This window comes from Ochlerotatus camptorhynchus, unplaced genomic scaffold, assembly GCF_037179485.1.
Source record: "Ochlerotatus camptorhynchus isolate MF236.1 unplaced genomic scaffold, CSIRO-AGI_Acam_v1.1 ptg000556l, whole genome shotgun sequence".
Lineage (NCBI taxonomy): Eukaryota > Metazoa > Arthropoda > Insecta > Diptera > Culicidae > Ochlerotatus > Ochlerotatus camptorhynchus.
The window spans coordinates 540,248-564,691 of record NW_027041039.1 but is presented as its reverse complement, the minus strand read 5'-3'; the positions used below and the strand labels follow the sequence as shown (position 1 = coordinate 564,691).

General features: G+C 40.2%; 2 protein-coding genes across 2 annotated transcripts in view; one reads left to right on the top strand and one right to left on the bottom strand.

Annotated features, from left to right (window-relative positions):
• Positions 1-5,651: 5,651 nt before the first annotated feature.
• On the top strand, positions 5,652-9,985 carry LOC135713460 (probable ATP-dependent RNA helicase DHX34). Its single transcript, XM_065236573.1, has 7 exons — positions 5,652-7,676; positions 7,741-7,935; positions 8,123-8,692; positions 8,753-9,164; positions 9,224-9,506; positions 9,566-9,687; positions 9,745-9,985. The coding sequence occupies exons 1-7, from the start codon at positions 5,652-5,654 to the stop codon at positions 9,927-9,929; spliced, it is 3,792 nt and encodes a 1,263-aa protein (XP_065092645.1). The 3' UTR covers positions 9,930-9,985.
• The window catches only part of LOC135713473 (nuclear receptor subfamily 2 group E member 1-like), a 54,236-nt gene continuing 39,701 nt past the window's right edge, over positions 9,910-24,444 (bottom strand). Inside the window, exons 4-5 of the mRNA XM_065236598.1 lie at positions 20,689-21,309; positions 9,910-10,383 (exon numbers count right to left, since the gene is read on the bottom strand). Coding sequence (XP_065092670.1) covers positions 10,040-10,383; positions 20,689-21,309 — 965 coding nt within the window. The 3' untranslated portion in view covers positions 9,910-10,039. The remainder of the gene's footprint in view (positions 10,384-20,688; positions 21,310-24,444) is intronic.

Here is a 24,444-nt window from a genome sequence, read left to right as displayed (position 1 = left end):
TCCGCACTTCTATCATCGAGGCCGTTAGTGTGGATGTGGAATCACCAACTGGAAACGTCCGGTTTATCACTGTTTACTGCCAGTGTGCCGCAAGCAACGGACTAGGAATCCAATTCAAGAACGACCTAACCGCCATCACTCGTACTAGCTCCCGATTCATCGTTGGGGGAGACCTGAATGCCCGCCATGAAGCTTGGTGGAACTACCAGAGGTACCGGAACGGATGTTTATTGTTCGACCACGCACTACATGAGCTGTCCACTGTGCAGGCCTCGGTGCAGGCTCTTGGTGTACCGGGGGACGATCAACTTCATAAATTTAGCTGAACTGTAAATACACACTTCGGAAAATACACACAAAAATACGTAAATGGGTACACACGGAAACTAAAATAGCCGAAAAAATAAGCAAAAATGCATCGAAAATACTTTTTACACGAAAAATTCCTTTCATAATGAATTGAATACACTATAATACAAAAATACACAAAACTTAAAAATACATAAATACAATACACCTTTTCAAGTCGGGTAGATGAATCTAAAATACTCAAGTTGACAGCTCCTGATGGTGTACTATATGCGACGAAGATATAAAGAGCATTGAAGAGTAGATGCAGTGCTTCCACAAGAATTTCCAGGCTGGTCCGAAACTCAGATGGATTCCTGAAAATGTCAATTTTTTACGGCAATTTCGATGAAGACCCCGAGCAGTTCACATTTGAAAAGGGCCTACAACTAAAATGTAAACAAACCAGAAAATGGGTTGTAAATAATCGTTGCCTTTTTCTCGCTCTTTTTAATCATTTTAATTCCTATCTCGCGTAACATTTGAAAAATATAAACAAACCAGAACATGAATTGTAAATAATCTGCCTATTTTTATTCCTACACACACAAAATTATTGTTGCTAAAATTAAAAGAAACGTTGGTAGATTTAAAAATTGGCGTTGGTTCAGCCAACTGTCAAATCAAAAGTAGTCCACTTGCTGCTTTTAAAAGTTTAAACTTCAAAATGAATTGTACTACTGTCAAATGAAAAACATGACAGTGTTGAAAATAAAAGTAAATTAGGTTTGTTTCGAAACAAGCTTTGGTCATGAAATTTTAACATAATTGAAATGAAATGAGCTGATTTTAATTAAAAAACAAATACAATCGATTCAAATAAAAGCATTTTCTAAATAACAATATATTTTTCATTTTAAATTGTAATAACTTGATGGTATAGTAGAAGCATTTTTTTTATTATATATCAGGCATAACATTTGATAACGGCACAAAAGCATTTGTAAACAAACTTTCTAAGGCCCTTTACACGCGAACCAAAGTACACCCACGCAAACCAATACCACTTTCGGAAAGGAGATAGATGCCCCTATCCGATGATGTTGTTGGTTTGCGTGGGCGTACTTTGGTTCGCGTGTAAAGGGCCTTAGAAAGTTTGTTTACAAATGCTTTTGTGCCGTTATCAAATGTTATGCCTGATATATTTTTAACTATTCGCATAAATATTATACTTTTATAACAAATTTATTCATCTTATCTGTTGATTTAATAATATATCTGGATCTTTAATGCTGGCTTCTTCCTTCCGTGTAAGCTATCAGTGATCTGCTGTAGCCTCGGCTGTAGCTTTAGAGTTCAGGAGAAATTCGCGAGTCACAATGGGTTTTCGTTTTAGTATTCCATCACTGATCTGCTGGATCGTATCCACTGGAACATAGCGAAAAGCTTTCCGTGCGGCTTCCACATTATGTTTAGCTAGAATTCCCGGGCTGTTCGCTTGCCAAAACAGCTCCTTCCTTTGATTCGGATACTGGGGACGCAACCGTGGATGCGGCTTTCATATCGTCTATAGGGATAATTTCACCTGGCGGAAAAACTTCGTTTAGTTATTTGGTACGAGATTTGCTAGTTATAAATACTAACCTTTCTAGCTATGATTTAATACTCGATTCGCCTGCGCGGGTTTGTATTCTCTCTGTCATGTAAATGGATTGCTTAACTTCTATGGTCAAATCCGTGCCAGAAGTAGCACCACGGTTGGGGATAAATCAAATTCCATAGCGGTGTAGTCAACCGGTGAACACTCGTGTTTATTTCAGTTACCGTGTGGACGTAATTTGTGATGAGCCCCGGTCCCTTTCAAATTGTATCATTATTTATGTACGGTCCATATATTTGAAATGACGTTTCACATTCATCTTCCGATCGTTTTAAACAAGTGCTGCACTCTCATTGGTGGAAAAATGGCAGCACAGCGAACAAAAAAAAAAATCGATTAGTAGTTGTTAATCGAATAATTAAAAAATGGGACACCTCTGATTTTGGTGTGTTTGATTTGATAAAAAAGCGCGCAAAATTTCATCTCTACCAAGGGGGCAGAAAAACCAAAAAATTACCTTGAATACGAGGGGTATTCAATGGATGAAAGGGACCGTGAAAGAGGACACTAAAATAGAAAGTTTTTCTTCCGACAGTTTCATCTTAGTATTCATCTTTGGTGTAGTCATCCGAACTGCCTACCAACAGCGACTGATGTGGACTATGTTGATCGTGACCTTGGCCGGAGAAGAACCAACAATCAATACGAAACTAACGATTTTAAATTGGCTCGCCACTTTAGTAGCCTATTGGTCCCAAGCAAACGATTAACGTACCCTATTCTAGTTGAAATTCTATTACTACACTATGTTTGTTTTGATTCGCTATGAAAGTTTGACAGATAACATCAGGGGTGTGTGGATTCATGCAGAACATGCAGGGGTGAGTGAAATAGCTTGGGACTGCTGGGGACCGTTGTTCTGGTACTGAGTGAGCCAAAAATAATAATGATTTTCTTCGGGACCCAGTGGTCTTAGAGTTACCTCTATGGAAGAACTCCCTTCGACTTGACGACCGACTCGATACATAATCATTTATGTCGTTTTCGTTTTTGCGGTGAGCTACACCGGTGCTACACTGCCGTACACCGAAATATTTTAGGATGTAGATATAGGATGCACCTTTGTTTACAAACAAATGATGTTGAGCTGTCAAAGACTCGCGCTTATCCCTGCTTACACTACACCAGTGCTACACCGCAAAAACGAAAACGACATTAGATAGGAGATCCGGATTAACGTTTGGTGAATGGAACTTATGGAAGAGACATAATCACAACCTGAAATTGGGCAGCACAGGAATTTAATAAAATTTATTATTTTGGATAAAAAAAAACTCATTAATATGTTACTTACCTAAACCTAAGCAGGAACAATATCAATCTATATTGTATTGAAACATGGCCAACATTGGAAATGGCAACAGAAATGAGAGTTTTTTTCAAAGATTATTATCGAATTTCTACTATAGCGACCAGATCGGCATGAAGACTGCAAATGAGCCAAATGAGCTGGCTCTGTTCAGTGCTGCCAGTAAGTCGCTGCGAAGAGGTATTTTTGACAGTTTAACAACTTTTCTTTTAAAAAATGCACTTTTAAAATTAACAAGTTGAAGGTGTAAGAAACACTTTTAATCAAAAGCATAATTTTGGTTTTGAATATTATTTTCATAGCTAAAATTACGAATTTCGGGAAACTTTTAATTTACGAATGCATTATTTTTATTAAAACAATATATGTTCTTTGTGTGTATATAAGAAAATCGATTTTTTTTTTAGCATTTGTACAGTTCAGTATGGCAATAATTATCTGTATCTCAGCACCCAACACCCAAATAATTCATTGTCCGTTGTTTTAGCAACCGGTGGAAACTAACGATTTTAATTGGTTCACTACTTGACCAGCCTATTCGTCCCAGGCAAATCGATTAACGTACCTTATTCTAGTCGAAATTCTAGTACTACACTATGTTTGTTTTGATTCGCTATGAAAGTTTGACAAGTAAAATGAGGGGTTCGTGCATTGCCATATGTTTCGAGGGATGCATCGATTAGCTTGAGCGAAGAGAGTACCAGAGCTGAGCAAAAAAGTTGAGCACGTTTCTTCGGGACCTTCTGGTCTTAGAGTTACCTCTATGGTTTTAGCGCGTGGGCCAAAATGTTTCGACAAATATCATTGATCGGCCGTTTTGAAAATCGAGTTATTTATAATGATTTTTATCGGTTATGCGGAACATTCCTGCACGAATGGTAGCTATCAAACGGTGCTATAGAATGGTGTTGAAAACCGATTTGTTTACATTTTGATTATAGGCCCTTTTCAAATGTTGCGCGAGATATTCCTCGTTCTTTTTTTTTCCAGGGGCGACCCCGGCGGAGTATAGTCGCTATATTCATAGTCTGGCGGATAGAATTACGATCTATCAAAAAGCGGAACCAATTCAATATATTGTAGACCAACAATTGAAAAGCGTCCTATCAATTTGTATAAACAAAACGTCGATTATTCTTTCCTCGACAATCGAACGCAAATTACCGGCATCATCGGATAGAGGAATCTTTCCCCAACCCAAAGATAGTGTTAGTTTACGTAGGCGAGCCTTGAATCACGAGAAAACGGTTTCCGAAGTTTTGTTCGCAATAGCTGATGTGCTCTTTTCTGTTGTTGGTCGTGATTTGCTCGATTGGTTCCGCTCTTTGACAGCTCAATTGGTTCCCGAAATCCTATCCGCCAGACTATGAATAAAGCGACTATATATACGGCGGAGTGGTTAGCATCCATATAGAGCTTTTTGACGTTTAATCGGCGCACACTAATGCACCATTTGAATTGAAGGAGTGCGAAGGGAAAAATGCGAGATTAGTAGGAAAATAAACCATTCATTCATCCCTGTGTGCTAGATAGAGAAAAACGATTAAACGTCAAAAAGGTCTCTACCTCTCACGCCAAAGTCACGAGTTTAAATCTCACCCCGGACAAGTCACGAAGGACCCAAGAGCGTTAAAGTGACCATAATAAATGGCTAAAGACACACTCGCATTAAAGCCGTCCTCCCCCTCCCCCTAGACCATCACATTTCCTCCTCCATGATTCACCTTGCCTTCCCTAATAAAAACGTTATGGTTAATTTGCTTAACGACGTGCTCGGTGTATCATCCAAACCATTTGTGGTATAGTTCAACGCTGGCCAAACCATTTGTGGTATAGTTGGCGCTCCAAACCATTTGTGGTATAGTTGGCGCTCCTGAAGCTCCTCACCCGATCTGCACCACACACGAGCCCGCCGCTTTCGGTTAAACTGCTCAAATTTTGATTCGTCCGTCCAAAGAACCGTTTTGAAGAGCTCTAGGACAATAAAAAAAATTTGTCACTGTTTTTTTTGCAATGCAAATTGATTTTTTTTTTTTTCTTTAATTTAAACTCTTTTTTCAGTATTCTAAAAGTGAATCCTTAAAAAAATACGAAAAAAAGGTATCAAAAAAGACTACAGTGTGTTTACTTTAATTTGAACCAAATGTATAAGAAAAATTAAAAAATCGATGAGGGTAGGCACATTATGTTGCCTATGAGTGTACGAAAACACAAAATTAGGGAGCAGGGGTTGATTTTTCTAGAATTTCGAATGACGTACTAAAAAGATCCTCCCTAACATATGTTGGCCAAGGTGGCTACCCACCATGATGTTGGCCTGCAGAAATGGCAGAAATAGAGAAATAATTTTTTATTGTGCTCCTTTTATTTATCTTATTATTTACTGTATAGACTATGAGCAATCGAGATCTGTCTTCACGTAGAGATTACGAGCGAAGGGCTCATTCCTCTCGTTATCGAGAAGACGATTCAACACATCAGGGAAACTATTCGAAATCTCGGTCACCCAAACGGCGCAAAAGATCTCGTTCACGCACTCCGGAACGTTCCCATTCCGCTCAAAAGTATGTTAAGCCGGACTGTAGCAACTTGAAGCGAGAAAATGTCACCCCTGCAAGCCCCGAGCGAAAACCTTCCAAGATGGACCTTTCTAGTCCGGGCACCAGTTATTCAGCGCAACATTCGATCAAACCCGAAACGTCGGGGCAAAGTCGGTGCCGTCGTTCAAACTCAACTTCACCACAACGTACCCAGGAAGAAACCAATTTAGTCAACTTCACCTTTCTTGATCACAAAAGTGCCCTGAATCGAGTTCTGCTTGGTTACTGCAGTCGAGACCAACTTGTAACCGATCCCAATGATTTTTGGCTGTTTCTGAACAAGTACGAAACCCTTTTGAAGCGATCAGGACAATGTATTCTTCCGGCACCAGTGGATCCAACTGCTTCGCGTACGGATATTGATCCAAGTCCGAATCAATACGATAAGGCATTCTGCTCAGCGTTGAAGATTTCGGTGCCATTTGCAGAGCTGTACAGTCGACTACAGCACTATAACCAAAGCGGAAAGATAACTGAGCTAAAGTTGAAGCAGTTTCTACAGATTGTAGTACACTATTTGGATTTCAGGCAGAAGGAACGGTTCAACAAATTACGAAAGCTTCGAAATGCTCAGGCAAATCTACCGGTAGCCAAGCATCGAGATGAAATCGTAGCGGCTGTAAAGAACGAATCGATCGTTATACTAGCTGGTGATACGGGTTGCGGTAAGTCTACCCAGGTGCCGCAGTATCTGTTTCACGCTGGGTTCGATAAGATTGCGTGTACTCAGCCTCGACGGATTGCATGCATATCGCTTGCCAAACGTGTTGCCCACGAAATGCTGTGCGAATATGGGACACAAGTTGGATATCAGATTCGCTTCGAAAGAAGTAAAAGTTCGCAGACGAATATACTGTTCATTACGGAAGGTCTATTGCTACGACAACTTTCTACGGAAGAAAATCTCTCTCAGTATTCGGTTATAATTCTGGACGAAGTTCACGAAAGACATCTACATGGAGATTTCTTGCTCGGAATTACGAAATGCTTGATAAGGGGTAGGCCAGACATAAAACTAGTCCTGATGTCAGCTACGATCAACATCAAACTCTTCGGTGACTATTTCGCCGAAGAGAAAGCTCAAATCATCGAGGTACCTGGACGGCTGTTTCCTATCAAGTTGCATTACATGCCACAAATTCAGGATGTTCCTACCACCAGCAGTGGAAAAAGCAAACAGAAAACAAGTGATCGCATCAGTCCGGAACCATACATTCAGATCTTGCAGATGATCGACCAAAAGTATCCACCAACGGAAAAGGGTGACGTCCTGGTTTTTCTCAGTGGTCTAAACGAGATTACGTCGATAGTAGACGCTGTCAAAGAGTACGCTGAGAAGAACAAAAACTGGATCATCCTTCCGTTGCATAGTACCCTTTCGATCGCCGAACAGGACAAAGTGTTCGACTACGCACCGGACGGAATGCGAAAGTGTATCGTATCGACGAATATCGCAGAAACATCGGTGACTATCGATGGAATACGGTTCGTCATCGATTCGGGCAAGGTGAAGGAAATGAGCTACGATGCTACTACGAAAATGCAAAGGCTGAAAGAGTTTTGGATTTCCAAGGCTTCGGCGGAGCAACGCAAAGGTAGAGCAGGTCGAACGGGTCCCGGTATTTGCTATCGATTGTATGCGGAAAAACAGTTCTCCGATTTTGAATCGTACACTACGGCAGAGATATTGAAGGTACCGCTAGAATCGCTGTTGCTGCAGATGATTTCGATGGGACTGCCGAATGCTCGAATGTTTCCGTTCGTCGAAGCACCACCGGCCGAAAATATCGAAAATGCCATCATGAATTTGAAGCATCATGTAAGAGGATGAGAGTTTTAGGGCATAGTAGCGATTTTGATAAAATTCCATTTTCTTTTGACAGGAGGCACTAATGGCGGACGAAAAGCTAACTCCACTGGGAAAAGCATTGGCGAAAATTCCAGTGGATATCGGTATCGGAAAGATGTTGCTGATGGGATGTGTATTTCAACAACTGCAACCGGTGTTGACTCTAGCTGCGACGTTGAGTGTTCAGTCACCGTTTACAAACCGTGCCTATCGGGAGCCAGAATGCGAGGTAAGATATTGAAGTATGGTAAGATATAATGATGATGATGATGATGATGATGATGATGAGCTAGTACATTCTGGGAAAGATATATTTATGATATAGGGCTGTATAAAACTATGATCTGGGAGTTTCTGAAGCTGTAGTCAACTGCATGGCTTATACAATGTTGTTCATCGACCACTCTTATTCACAGCGCGCTCGTAAATCATTTGAATCGGATCACGGCGATCCAGTCATGCTTCTGAACGCCTACAAGGAATGGTTGGAGCTGAAGCAAAATCGCTTCGAATACAGAAGAAACGAACAGCATGAAAGTTCCAAAAGTTGGTGCCGCAGACGTGGCCTCGAGGAGCAGCGGTTCTATGAAATCACCAAGCTGAGGCGTCAATTTCAAGATTTGCTGCAAGATTGCGGTCTGATGGAGAGCGGAAACACGGACAGTATGACCAGCGCTGAGCGGGCTATCCGTCACGGAGAGCTAAAGCAGCTGAAGGAACTGAGAAAAGAACATCGCATGGAGGCGCCCAGGAAGCGGAAACTGTTGAAATCGGATCCTTGGGGGCTTGAACAGGGCGAGGAAGATGATGGAAAAGTTGACATCAGGGATGTGGAATTTCGGTTGAGCCACGATTCGTCGAAAATCCAGGACTTGGTGTCCGGAGCTACCGCTTGCAGTTATCGGGATTTGATGACATTGAAACTGATTCTGGTTAGTGGATTGTATCCACAGGTTGCCATTGCAGATGATTACAACTATTGCAAGGTATGATGACAACCAATTAACATTGGGTTGCGCTTTTCTTAAAACAAGTGTCTTTTGCAGAGTCCCACCGAGCAATTTTTCCATACACAAACCAAACCTTACGTTTCGCTTCATCCAATGGGCTATTTTGGCAACAATACCGATGTTCTTCAACTGCGGGATGATGATATTGTAGATAAGACTGGATTGTACAAGTCGCGACAACCGTTAAGCTCCAGGCATCAAATTCTCTGTTATCTAACGCTATTGGAAACGAACAAAACTTATTTGATGAATACATTGCGAATGCCAGCAGCTCAAACTCTGCTACTCTTTGCACATACAATCGACACCAATCTAACGTTTTCTCGGTTGATTTGCGACTCTTGGTTATGCCTCGATTTCCCGTCTCCTGAAAGCGGTCAAACTTTGCTGTTCAAAGCTTCAAGTTTGAGACGTCTCTGGAACAAAATGTTGGCAGAGAAGTTGAAAGGTGTGGTAATCCATTAATAATTTGGGGTTATTTTAATCATGAAAGCACGTTTTTTATAGTCCTAAATCATACAGCCGATGAGGAACTAACTAGAAGCGAACGTGAAAAATCGATTGAACAGATGAACTATGAATTGTGGCATGATCTAGCACAGTTTATGAATACTGAGGTATGCTACACTTTGAAACGACTACTTCCTGCTGACGTTAAAACCATGTACAAAGGACCATCAGCTGAGCACAACTTGGAAGTCGATCCTAATCCGTTTACAGAAGAATTCTTACCGGTCGTAAATGATACGAAAGGGGGACTGCATATTACGGAGAATATTCTTTATGGATGGTAAAGATGGATAGGTTTAACGAATAAAGCTCAAATTTTGTAACTTTTAATAATTTTAGTGTCAATGAAACTGATTGGAGTATGCAAATGTTCGACGATATCGTGTCCAACGATTGGGAATGTACTACTTGTAGTTGTACGTATAATTTGACCGGGCTTCAAAAATTGCAACATAAAATAGGTAAAACAATGTCTCATTCTCAACAAACATGAACCATACTCAGTTTGATCATTTCAGTTTGCAAAGAGAATCCATCGGAAGAACCGTCCCCGGCTGAGACTCCGTCGACTAGCAGCAGACATAAACCCGGATCAAAGCAATTCGAATGCCCTGTTTGTGGGAACACTCTCCATTTGTCATCGATAGAAATTCTCAAACACAAAAAATCTTGCTCCAAAACAGTCAAGGAAGAGGTTGAGTAAACCGTTCCAATATTTATTGCTATCTGTCTACCACAATAAAATGCATTTGAATCACATCCAATAAACGCTACATGACTAGAATGATATCCGAATTACGTAGGTATAGGTATTTAAGTTTTCATCAAATCCCCCAACAATCGTTCGATGGCTACCTCGCCAACGGTTTTTCGAAACAGCATCTCTTGCAGGGTTTTGGGATTCGCTGCCGATTTGATGCAGGGCAGGAGTAGCAGCAGATGTCCCAGCCGGACGCCCCCGCATTTTTCGTGCAGCAGGCTTATGGTTTGATCTTGCAGCAGGAGAATTTCGTGGGCCGAGTAGAGATTTGAGTTTTCGGATCGAAACAAGATTAATGCTTTCAGGCATGCTGCTTCCCTATAGTCGACCCGTGCCAGAGCAAACTGCTGTATGACAGCATGAAGCTTCCTTGCCGAGGGGTTGCGGGTGATGAAATCTGGTGGAATGGAGGAAATTGAAAATTATTGAAAGCTGTTTTAGTTTAATTATGTATATTGAGCATTTCCAGCCCAAAACGCGGAAAAATATATCAGTTTTGCCTCGACCCCTTCCGATTTGAATGAAATATTGCTCATGTTTGCTACTACCAATGGTTACCTTTTTCATCTAAATATATTCAAGCTGAACAAGGGGCGACCCCGGCGTAGTGGTTAACATCCATACCTTTCACGCCGGACAAGTCACGAATGACCCAAGAGTGTTAATAAAGGGCGAACACGAAATTATTGCGACACCGAAAATGTCATGCCAATTTTCTTATAATGTTTAGAATCAAACCAAAATTTTAGGGTAGTTTTATACATATATTTACTTCAAAAATCAAAAGAAAAGTTAATCGATGGAGCCTTGAGTGTAAAATTGAACGCATTTTCGCTTGATGCCCTCCATCAAAGTCTTTACAGTCCCCCCTATTCTGCGAGTCACGTGACTCTCTCTCACCGGTGAGGTGACAATAGTCACCTCGTGTGAGGTGACTCTCCATTTGATTTGCATGGAGAGTCACCTCACACGAGGTGACAATTGTCACCTCACCGGTGAGAGAGAGTCACGTGACTCGCAGAATAAGGGGGAGTGTCATCCGGTACCAGTTTCTCAGTTTTTTTTTTCCATTTTCTTAACATGTCCTTCTCGTCTTTGACTGTCTTCTTGCTCTTCCGAAGTTCCCGCTTCATTATCGCCCAGTACTGCTCCACCGGGCGCAGCTCCGGACAGTTTGGCGGATTCATGTCCTTTGGAACAAAATGGACAGAATTGGCCTCATACCACTCCAGGACACTTTTAGAATAGTGGCATGATGCCAAATCTGGCCAAAATAGCGGAGCTTCGTCGTGCTGCTGCAAGAACGGCAAAAGGCGCTTCTCGAGGCACTCAGATTTGTAGATCTCGCCATTTACTGTGCCCTTTGTCACGAAAGGCTCACTCCTCAGTCCGTCAGAGCAGATGGCCTGCCAAATGAGATATTTGTAGGCGAACTTCGACATTTTCTTCTTCTTAAATTTGTCGTCCACATCGAACTTGCTCTTGCCGGTGAAAAACCCCAACCCCGGAATTTGCTTAAAATCGGCTTTTAAATATATACGTTTCGTCGTCCATCACACAGCAGCCATATTTTGTCAGCATCTTCTCGTAGAGCTTCCGTGCCCGAGTTTTAGCCGTCGATTGTTGCCGCTCATCGCGGTTTGGGAAGTTCTGTACCTTGTATGTATGTAGTCCAGCTCTCTTCTTTGCATTCTGGACGTAGCTCTGCGACATGCCGATCTTTTTAGCCAAATCACGGCTTGAGACGTTGGGATTTGCTTTAATCATCCGCTTCACCTTTCCCTCCGTCTTTTTGTTCTCCGGTCCCGGTTTTCTTCCAGCTCCTTTGCCGTGGTCCAACGTCAACCGCTACTGGAACCGCTTCAACACTCTGGAGACGTTTGAATGGTGAATGTTCAACATTTTTCCCAACTGCCGGTGCGACAGGTCAGGAAATTCCAGGTGTTTGGAAAGAATTTGTTCTCTCAACTCGCGTTGGTTTACCTCCATTTTCGTTGAATCGAAAAACACGACTTCGAGTTTGACAGCATGTACACAATACACATCAATGAGAAAGTGTGCAAAATTTGGCTGATTTTTACCCAATGGTAAAAAAGTTATGCCCTGTTGAATGTGTCGCAATAATTTCGTGTTCGCCCTTTATGACTATAATGAAAAAAAAAATCAAGCTGAACATTGCATTAAGTCCTAAGTAACATTGACAGATTCTCTTCGTCGACTTTCTCTTTGTAACCACACAGATCGATAAAAGAAGCTTTTATCTAGCATCTAATACGACAAACACAACAAGAAACGATAATGTGCTCAAGTTATTAACGAAAGATAAAGTCGACGAAGAGAATCGAACAATGTTACTTAGGACCTAACCAAAGTTCAACTTGTATTGTTTTTCTCAATAGTAACTTTTGAAAAGGGTGTTTTAATACCATTTTCTTTTGACAGGATTACTAGGGAATAGTATCATGATTTAAAGCAGTACACGTAGGTGAAATCCTTAGCTATCCTAAAGATTAACCCCAAAGATCTGGTGGCTTTGTCTACCATGAATGAAATGTGCTGTTTTAACGTCAGTTGTGAGTCCAAGATAATACCCAGGTTTTTCACATGACTTACTCGTTCAATTGAATTACCCAGGAGTGTGTAATTGAACTTTAAGGGCTCTTTTTTGCGAGAGAAGGTGATTATCGAGCGCTTGTTAGGATTTACTGTCATGCGGTTCAAGTCACACCAGTCACCGAATCTATCAATCTGATTTGGTAGCAACATAGCGTCAGCATGCGTTTGAATCTTGAGAAAAATCTTAAGATCATCAGCGACTTACAAACGAGTTGTCTCTAGCACAAAGTTCACATCGTTGAAATAAATTAAGAAAATTATTGGGCCGAGGTGACTTCCTTGAGGAATACCTGAAGTCGCTGGGAAAGCAATCGAATTGCAATCCTCAACAGACACACTGAGTTGGCGTTCGATAAGATACGACTGGAACCAATAAAGTAGACATCCTAGCCGTTCCAATTTAACGATGGTGATAGTGTGATTGATCTTGTCAAATGCTGCTGATAGGTCGGTGTAGATTGCATCGGTCAGATGTCGTTCAACTAGGCTTCTCGTAACGTACGAGGTGAAGCGTAGCAGGTTAGTAGTCGTTGATCGGTTGTTTTTCATGAAGATACTGCTTACAGTGCGATAACAGTGGCTCCATAACAACTAATTCGAAGAATTTTGAGATAGCGCACAGCGAGGTGATTCCACGGGAGTTGTCTACATCCTTCCTGTCCCCTTTCTTATGAACTGGATACATTTGTGCGTTCTTCCAGCAGATCGGGAAGATTCCAGTGCTCAAAGACAATCCGAAGAGATGACTCAGAGGTTTCAGTAAACACGTTCAGGAAAACGGACGGTATTCCGTCTGGTCCGGGATTGTGAGTAGATTTCAGCCTGGGTGCTACCGATGAGATGAGAACTTCATCGACCGGGATTTCGTTCAGTACGTGATTGTAGATGGGTACATTGGAAACAGCTATAGCAACTTGTTAGGACTCTCGGTGGCAAACACGCTGAAAAATTGCTGGAAACATGCTTAACGATAACACATGACAGAACATTAGCAAAAGTCCGTGTGGCAATTTCCACGTCGGTGCTATCGATAAGACCTCAGCGATACTATTGTGATCGGCTCTCCGGAAATTGTAGGTAACAGTAGAGAGACTAACTGTGGATTGGATGATGCGACGTTCCTCCAAAGTAATCACTAAAGCAGGGTGATGAGCGGTATCCTACACCAGTGGAACTGGTGCAGCAGATAATGGAGGGGCACAGTCACGTTCACTGATAAAGCAAAGATCCAGCGTCCGGTTGTTTTCGTTTACGACGTTGTTGATTTGCAGTAGCGTAGCTGCACTGTAGCTGTCTATAAGTTCAGTAGATCCAGCGTGCAGAACCGAATGTTCTAGGTCAGGATGGAGAAAACTGCTATAGAACGGGCGCCATGCAACTCCCGGAAGATTGAAAGCTCTGAATAATCACTTCATCCACTGCAGAAGCTTCTTCGAGAACGCTCATAACCGACTGCGCATGAGAACGTATGAGCGCATAATCGTGGGTGCACGGCACACAGGAAAAGCATATGATCGGCCATTTTTACTTCAATCCAGATCTGTTCGATACAATCCCGCATAGCGTTCTCGATCATTCTTACTTTGAGTTTGGAGTCAAGAGCGATTAACACACCTCCGCCGTGGGACTTGTGGCTGTTGGTTGCATTGCGGTCGCAACGGAAGACCTGATAATGCTCAGAGAATAACTGTCTAGATAAGGTGCGTTCATCGAGCCATGGACGTGTTTACTTATAGAAGCATATGTATTATTTGAAAAAGTTCATCGTTCAACATTTTGGACTTAGTAAACCTTTTGCGCTACCTCAAAAATTTTGATATGTCACTTAATAAGTCCCAATAATCGTTTCCTACGTGGGAAAACCTGTTCCCGAGTGATTTTGAAAAATAATCCCCACCCAAAAGGTTGGTTAGCCTTATTGTACAAGTGGAAATCCTGAAATTGTTGATGTTTTTGAAATTCGATGGTGAATATTGTTTCGAATTCCAGAAACTTTGAACTTTTTTCTCGCAATATGGACTAATGAAGTAATATTGGGTTGTTAGCGGAATGCTTAAATTACATTACTTCATTATGATGGCTACCGGCTTGGCAAAATCTATTCAAATCTTTTGGCTTTTGCACATTGTAGTCGAAATACGTATCTGTCATGGATACCACAATTATTTAAGTGGAATTAAATGGAAGATAACCTTTTTTGCTGTTTTTATTTTAATATGGACTAAACAAACTCCCTCCCCTTGGCTTGTTTTTGCACCTTGCTGTTGGTGGGCGGGCTTAATTTCATGCTTTATAGTGGAGTGTTGGAGACGGTAGGTTTATGGTCGGCGTTGCTGGCTCATGCCGCGATAGAATGGCGTCATGGGCAGGCAATGGGTATTACTAAGCTTCCCCTCTCTGATAAACCACTGCATGAGAGAACCAAAGATCTAGTCTAGCAGTGATAGTATCACACTTGTTACTCCTTTAATTGAGAGCCGCGTCGTAGTACGCTTACTCATAGGCACTGACGTTGGGTGTGATACTGGCGGGTTTTGCCGCAAATCACTCTTATTTTATTTATTTTTACGCAGATAGATTTATTTGGGTTTTTCCAGGTGAATTTTATTATTGAAATATTTCAGAATGTCCCCAACAGTGCTCCTTCTACTTGCGTGACAAGCTTTCATTGAGGTATTACTCAGGGAACAATGTTAAACACCATTTTGTTACATGGTATTGTAAGTAATCTTATATGTGCTTCATTTTGATTTGGGATAAGTGTTTGAACTATGGCTCGGGATTTCCACTGTGGCGTGCTTCTATTGTGACATACCCATACGTATTTTTGTGGTGCGACATAGTGGAAGCGTGTGAGCATAGTTGGAGCATATACCCTATATAATTTAAAAATCAGCTAGGAAACTAACTTCAAAATGAAGCATTTTAGTCACATGAAGGTGTTACCTGGGTCGAACTAAGATATAATAAATAGGCATAGGCTTAAATCAAAAGTACTTGAAACACGTTTAATTTTAGATTACAAGCACAAGTGCAGGTACCGTAAAACGGGGTATCTTTGATAATGCGGGTAACTTTGAAAGTATAATATAAAGATGAAATTTACTCGCTGCGCTTTTCCAAAAATAGAAACATTGGTTTTATATTGTATTTTAGGGAATCTCCGCTGATACCGTATATAATTTTTATATAGTATATGTAACATATTTTACAAACATATTAAAAAACAATTATCGTGTTTTTCAACTGTTTGAAAAAAAAACACTCAAACCATCACTTATGAAATGAATTTCTGAGAGAGCCGTAACAAATTCATTGTTGTATTCTTATTTCTTATGAGGTTTTCTGATTATATACTCATTCTAAGTTTCATATTTTAAGAACTAAATTGTTTGAGTTTCACCCACTTTTTTCTACATTCATCGGACATTATCAAAGTAACCTCAAATCAAAATGCTGAAGTTCGGTCACAAAACTAAACAGAGTAGTGTAAATGCTTTAATTTCCGTTAAACATATCACTAACGAATTAACTCTTCAATCCTCAGTACTTGTTTTAAAAATATAAAATTTGAAAAACATTGCTGTAAATTTTTTTTTTAAATACCTCAAAAAATTATCAATGTTACCCCGTTTTACGGTACTTAATAAAGCATGGGTTATGATTGATTAAGTGAGTTGGAGCTTTTAATAATTTATTAAATTAGACTAATGAGATATGATAATCATCAAATGAACTTAAATAAGAAACTTCAGAAAGTCTAATGACATTAAGTAGATTAACAAAAGAATTAGGATGCGATGGGTCCGCTTAGGGAGGCAACTAACTTTTAAAGTTGTAGAATAAATCTTCTTATTTAGTCTTGAACTTTAAAAAGAAAACGAAGGCAGACCCGAGGGGGGCGACACATCTAAATCTCAATTGTAGATGCTCAAAAAATCTCACACTAGTGAATTAATCTTCGAAAAATCTTCTTTCATTTCGCGCATCATGCATCAATTGTCATCAATCTTCTTTCTATCTACTCAGTGTGCGAGCAGCTAGCCACAGCAAAACACAATATTTTCTGCATTGTAGATAGAGTCGTCCCCCTCGGGCAGACCAATAGCATTAAGCAGATTAACAAGGAGAGGAATAGTTTAGGAAATAAGTAAAAGTAGAGGTATGTGACAATTAATACCCAAGTAACCAAAAGTTCTGATAAAAGGCTATTTATGGCTTAAGCACCTTGGTTGAAGGTGGTCTATAGAATTTTAAGCAGCCTCATTTTTAAGTCGTTATAAGAACTTGAAAGTTCCGGTACCATAATTGAAGAGCACTGGCGGAACTTGAATGGAACTTTTAGAAAATAAATTAAAAAAGGTTTTTGTCCTCTACATCAATTCTATATTTGGTTCGCACTTTTATGAAAGTTATTTCTAAAGGCAGGTATTAACAACAATCAATATGAAACTAACGATTTTAAATTGGCTCACTACTTGACTAGCCTATTAGTCCCAAGCAAACGATTAACGTACCCCATTCTAGTCAAAATTCTAGTACTACGCAATGTTTGTTTTGATTCGCTATGAAAGTTTGACAGATAAAATGAGGGGTTATTCGTTTTTCTTATGTTTCGAGGGGTGAATCGATTAGCTTGGGACCGAAGAGAGTACCAGAGCTGAGCCAAAAAGTTGCGCATGTTATTTCGGGACCTTCCAGTCTTAGAGTTACCTCTATGGTATTAATGTGTATTGATTTATCAGCATTAGTAGTAGAATTAGAGCTGTTTGAAGAATTAAACCCAGTCCTTTAGCGTGAGAGTCTCAGCACGAACCACTACGTCATCTGAAATATATTAAAGTGAGCTGTTGTCCCGCCTATTGTTGGAGTTTTCTGAGCCAGCTGACTGACTTGAATACGAAACACAACACCTTGATGAATTTAAATTGGTGTTTGTCCGCGTGCGAGATGTTTTTAAGACAGGTGGGCAGGAACTCACGGTCTCCCAGTGTTGGTGAGTTCTTTGCCGTTAATGTTCACGAAAAGTTCACTATTTTGCCATACAGAAATTTAAAACAAAAATTTTTATCTGCGGATTTGGACTGTTTTTGACCTGTTTCGTACGACCGAAAGGTGTATGCTGGTCACAAATGCTGTGCCAAACTGATTTCTTACGCAATTAATCAATCTTTGATGTGAATTACACTAATAAACACGAGGAGCATTTCTTATAGCAAACTTGCCATAACAAAATGGGCATGGTTCATTTAAGTAAACAAACTAACACTTCTTCCGACTGTGGCACCTCTCTTACTCGCCTGGGACCGCGTGGTATTCCATCACACTTGTGGCGCAGTGGTTAGCAATCGTAGATCACATGCCAAATACACGGGTATGAATCCAGGAAATTACTTATTAATCTATTTTTTATTTTTGGATAGAATGTTGCATAAATATAAGAATTATGATTTATTCGGGCCACTGATTATTTCATATTTACGTACATTAAATTTTGTTACAAAAAAAGATTTGTGCGGATTGCATCATGTGGCTTGAAAGTTCTGTCGGAACTTTATTTGAACTTTATGGAACTTGAAAGTTCTGTCGGAACTTTATTTGAACTTTATGGAACTTGAATGTTCTGTCGGGACTTTATTTGAACTTTATGGAACTTGGAAGTGTTGAATGCGGAACTTTTGGTTACTTGGGTAGCTTTTAAACTTTTGGAGGTACACTGAAGTCTTTTTTTACACGGTTTTTTTTACGCGGTTTTTTTTTACACGGTTTTTTTTTACACGGTTTTCCACGATTTACACGGTACGTTTTTAACGATTTCTCGACAACGATACAACCTATCGACTTGCTTCCAATCACATTATCCGTTTCAAGCTATAGGTAATCGAATGGCATACTTAAAAAAAAAAATCGCAATTTTGGTGTAAATACAGAAATTTTTAAAATATGTCTATATGGACCATATCATGCTTTAATTACAAATGGCATCAAAATCCGATTTTTTAAAAACAAACAAGCATGCGAAAAATCAAAATCTCGCAGGTTTTTTTTACACGGTTTTTTTTACACGGTTCGTATCCCCCGTGTAAAAAAAGACCTGAGTGTGTTGTATTCCCCTGAGTTTGTTGCACTCGATTACTATATTATTATCTCAATACGCGAAATTTCTAATATATGCGGTTAAAGCATTTGAGTTAACTTATTTCTTACACAGCTAAAAAAAAGTAGTGTAAATTTCCGTTACTATGATGCACATAAATGGAGCGTCATATATCATACAAGTTTAAATTATAGATCGTGTAAATTTATGAGACATGTCATGCAATATTCCATATATTGTATGCAACTGTCCACTTTTGTTTGCAACATTTTTTGCAAGCTGCTAGCACAGAACAGAAGGGGAATTGCAAACCAATCGGTGAATCAAAAAGTGTTTCGTTTTTCTGCTCAACAAGCGATGCGTTGTGGTAGCGTTCCACACGGGCTTTCTATGTGCACTCACACTATCATAGCATGCTGCCTACCTTAACTGCAGGCAGAAGATGCCTTCTACCGCTAGGTGCGCTAGTGTTCGCAAATGACAAGTGGAGCCACTTTCTGATCCGAAGTTCCACTCCTGTGGTGCTAGTTTAAATGAAAAGGAAGTTTACATGTATGAATATTTGCATGCATGGATGTTTACATCGCCAGTAAAATTCAGAATTTTTTGGTGTGAGTGTTCAAGTACTTACATTTTTAAACAGCAGTCAATGTTAATCTATGAACTAAACCATACGTCCTTATGTGGCATTGATGCATGTTTAACTTTTCGCGGCTGTCGGAATCAACGCGCCTACGTCTACGGAGCTTACGCAGAAGTGATTCGCAATGCGGTAGAGCTCACCAATATTTTTTTTTTGAGCTTCTGTAGTATAGAATTTGTTCGGTACGGTCGCGAAATCTTGAAATGATTGATACTTGCGGTAAAATAACTAAATTGAAACAAATCTCAACAGTAAAATAAGTAGAATATCTAGGGAGGAAACCAAAATTAATCAACTTGCCAACATAGGCTATCACATTTATTTTGGTGGCACTCTTTAAATGATAATAAGCCTTTTTTCTCGCTTCGGTTGTCTCGCACGGCTTTCGGAATTCGCGCGGTTTTCGTAACTTACATAATTTAGATATTTCGTTCGAAACGGATTTACTTCACAGCTAAAAAAAGTAGTGTAAATTTCCGTTACTATGATGCACATAAATGGAGCGTCATATAACATACAAGTTTAGATTATAGATCGTGTAAATTTATGAGACATCTCATGCAATATTCCATATTTACATCGCCAGTAAAATTCAGAATTTTTTGGTGTGTTGTTCAATCGGTTTACTACGCGGATGTATCTACGCGCACACGTCACAGCATTTTTCTATAACTATTTGGAATGTATTGTATACGGAATCCAGTGTTCAAGCGGCCAACATAGGCTAGTCCTTCTGCTGTATTGTCAAAGATAGAAGCTAAATTTATTCAAATGGGTCAAGTCTTGAAAACTAAGCTGGCACGCAGCTCCAGCTTGATATCCAATGGAAAAAAATATATGGCTAAACAAACTGCATAAAATTCAGGGTGAAAAAAAAAACATTTAAAAAGCTCAAAACAAGAACAACATGTGAAAAGGGCATACAAGCTTGTTGTAAATAAACCTTCTTATACGCTTTTCTCGCCATCCATATGACAACAACGCAAATCATCAACGTCACCGGGTAGGGGAAACTTTTCCCTTCCCGATGATATTGTTGGTTTGCGTTGGCGACCCTCGGTTGGCGAGAAAAGGGCCTACAAAGGTTTGTTTATAAAAAGCTTGTATGCCCTTTTCACATGTCGCTCTTTTAAAGAGTTACTATAGTGTTATAGTCAATTTAAAAGTGTCCATTGTGCTAAATATCAGAAATGTTAGCATAATAAAACATAATTTTAAAAATCATAAAAATTTCCTTTTTTTCAAGTTTTTAGCAGGTTTTTACTCTACCCTACTAATTTATCCCTCTCTTCTACTACCTAAAGAAATACGTCACATGAAGTACCAATGCCACTGCACAAACTCACCATTATCGATCGGCAGTCCCCATTGGGCGGCGGTGATGACGAACAGCTCCGCCCACGATTCCTCAAGCAGCACCTTCTGATCGGCGGTTGGCAACTGCAGGAACGATGGCACCGATTTGGCCCACTTTACAGCCAGAAAGAGCAGCTTAGCCGCAGTTTCGAGTAGCATGTCCGTTTCCGACTTCTCGGTCGGCGGTTGGCTGACAGTTTCCTCGGAACTGCTGACTTCATTTTCCTTGGCGGTAACGCTGGAATTCAGGATGGAGCTGATGGTGTACGATGGTGGTGGTTGAAGCGGCGCCGTATCACCGGCAATCTTGGAAAAAATCGACTCTGAAATGGATTTGTCGCACTTCAGATTGGCCATGGGTGGCACCGAGGATGCAGCGAATGCCGTCGGCGGAAAGTGATCAAACATCGTTGCCCCCCCGTAGGGTGACATAAAGCGGGTGGGATCCATGGGGGTGAATGCCGACGATGCTGTTATGTGCAGAGGGAGCGGAAAAAACAGATTTGTCTGTGGCATCGTGAAGGGCCGGGAAGAGTAGAAATCGGAAGGATTTATTCCATTCAGCGCTGCTAGTGGTGCACAATTGCGAGGGGCGCGCTCGTGTTGAACGGCTGAAAAGTATGGAGAAAGAAAAAAAAAGGGAAAAAGAAAGTATGCTTCCGGTTAGTCTAAGTGACGCGTGGTATTGTAATGGGACATATGGTGGCGGGAATACAATGACTTTAGAAACAAGTTAACGACGACGGTATCGGTAGCAGCCGTTCTGGTTCTCACGGTGAGCATTTATCGTAAGCATGTCACCCTTGAATTGTTTTGTGAAGAGTGGTTTTCCTTGGGAGGTGTTTGTGATGATGAGATGGAAAAATCGAGTGTTTGAATTGTTCTAGCATGTTTTCTGATCCCCATCTATTGCATCGAATGTTCGCTGTGCATGGAACACAACTGTCAAATAATAATTTTTGATAGTGGTCGACAAGTTTTTAACAGTAAATTGAATGTAAAGAAAATAACAACAGTGCCTTTTCAGCAATCGGTCATTAGGGTAAGTTGCCAACTGATGGACGCCACCCAATTGTTGCGCACTTCAATTTGTTTACTGTTCAGCTTTTATCTATGACCATGACATATACCGATCAAGGTGACATGTTAATCATTGATCGATTGTTGAATGATAAAAAAGTTCTTTTGACAGTCATTATTGTAAATATTGTGATAAAATTTGCTTTAAAGCTATTACTTGCATAAAATTTCATTAACTTAGGTAATGTTTACAGGAAAATGTTCATTATTCTTTTATCCAACGATCTATTGCAATACATCCATCAACCATGTTAAATTTAAAGGAAAAACATAAATGTCGAATAATTGGATCAAATTTAGACGCTTGGTCCTGTATTATTGTCTATAAAGATAACGCCTAATGGTATGCAACGTGGAAGGTAAATTCCATGTTTTTTTTTCCATTGGTTTGTTTTCCGTCGATCTTGTTTTCCGTGCTGAACACCAATGCTACCGACGCCAGGAAGGCAGCTCCCACACCTGGACCCTACCTATCGACCCATCAACTCATGAACCGGGGACCAACGGCTTTACTTCCCTTCCGAAGGAAGGCATGATCAGAGATGTTATGCCTCAGAACATCCCGGCGGCGCCACTACACCGCTTACCACTACACCACCGGCGCCGCTTAAATTCCATGGTTAACCGGCTCAATAAAATTAATCAAATAACTGATATCGTGAGTACACTATACCTGAAAGTTACGTTCAAGCATCTATCAGATCTAGTGAAGATGCATTTAGCCAGATTTTGTGGGTGTGCAATAGTTAGATACAAAGTGTGCAATAATAGAATTTAAATGCAAATAGTGCGTGCAACAATTGGACTTTGAGACACAATCAAAAGATTTATTATAAGGAAAGTTTTAACGAATATAAATGGCAAAAGAGCTCTGGATATGTTTCATCAATCGCAATTTAAGATTTCTTGAGGAATTCCTACTTCAAAAACCGTTTTCAACCTCGCCCAAACCTACATTCGATAAATAACAAAAATCACATGCTTAGCTGTGCAACAATTGGAGAATTACCCTAAATATGTATTAATTGAAGTTGGGAGATCATTGATATTTCAATCTTCCCGATAATCACTCGGACGAGGTGAGAAAAGTTCAGATGCCTACCGATACAAACAATAAACAACAAGTTGTTGATTTAGCAATTAGGAGTCCTTGAATGTAAATACATTATCCTGTCCTTTTCGTATGCCGTGTCTCGAACTCTGGTTGCGAAAGGTTCAAGTGATTCGAGGTTGGAGGGTGACATATCCGGAAGCAGTAAAGCATAATCACTGTTGTACAGGGAGCTACCGTTGTTTGCGGATGGAGTTTTAACCAATATTATTTTTCTCAGGATTCTTTGTTACCTGTGTTTGGTAATAAATATACCATTTGCGGTCAGTACTCAGGCAGCTTGGAATTGGTAAAAAGGAATAGGGCTTAGATCTAATTGAGGGCCTACTAAGCACAACTCGCCCTATGCCTCTATTTTTCGAGTGAATTTTTTTTCACAAAATGGAATGTTTTCATTGCAGACGACTTTTAAATTTATTTACCTTTTCGTATGTACTGTAAGATTAGCTAAAGATAAACAAATTGGTGAGATACACACTTAGAAATACATAATCTTACACGTGACGGAATCCATCTTTGACACAAAGTATGAGACCTAAACAAACATGTTATGTAAAATTAAGTGCTCCGAGACTGAAAACTTCCAAAGTACGTTTGATTGAGCTGAATTTCGCGTCTATTATGACTAAATTTTATGTCAAAATTAACGCTCGTATATGTTAGTCTCAGCGCACCTAAATTATCATCAATTTTGCTAAGTTTGTATTGTTAAAAATCTAACACTGCTTTTTCACCCCAAACTCGGCCTACGGATTCTAAATTAGGCCTAATGCATTGGAACGCCATTCAAACGCCAGTGAATTCACTTCGGCCTATTGGTGCTTCTTTTGTTTTTGAGTAAAAACTGGTGTAAACATTCGTATCACGCGTTCTCATTGACTTTGTTTGGTAGCTTTTGAACTAAAGTATCATACCAAAAGCACAATTAACTTGTTAAATATGAAACAAAGGATTTATTTGATGTTTTCTGCTCGATAGGCCCAAATTGGGCGATTAGGCCGAATTAGTGCTCTGGCCTACCGGCTAAAACTCCATCCGCAAACAACGATACCTCTCTGTTGCTATGAAGGGTGGCACGCACATATTTACAAGGGACCCACACGGCTGCTAAGTGAGTAAGCGTGGCCACAATTTTTCCTATTGTACCGTGATCCGTACAACGATATTGTGTGGAAAAAGCAAAATGATTTGAGGGAGAAAATATCCCGTCTTGTTCCGATTGCGGGCCACGTGTTTCGGCTCGCACTGGCAGCATGACGGTGGGTGACGGCGACCGACGGGGTTGCGCTCTCTGTGGTTAAATGTAAACATATTTTGTTCCGGCGATTGCTGTTTGGTACTTGTGTCCTAATTGCACCCTGAGAGATGGAAGTGATATGACAAGTGTTTGATTTCAGTTCGCGTCCGCTTCCCGTCTTGTGTCGAATGTCGGGAGCATTTTATTTGATTTGTCTGTTCCATTGCGACTGGAATGTATACTTTTCGTCGAAATGTAGGGATTGTTTGTGTTGCATGTTTTTGAAACTACCTATCTCTAATGCGGCAACTTAGTATC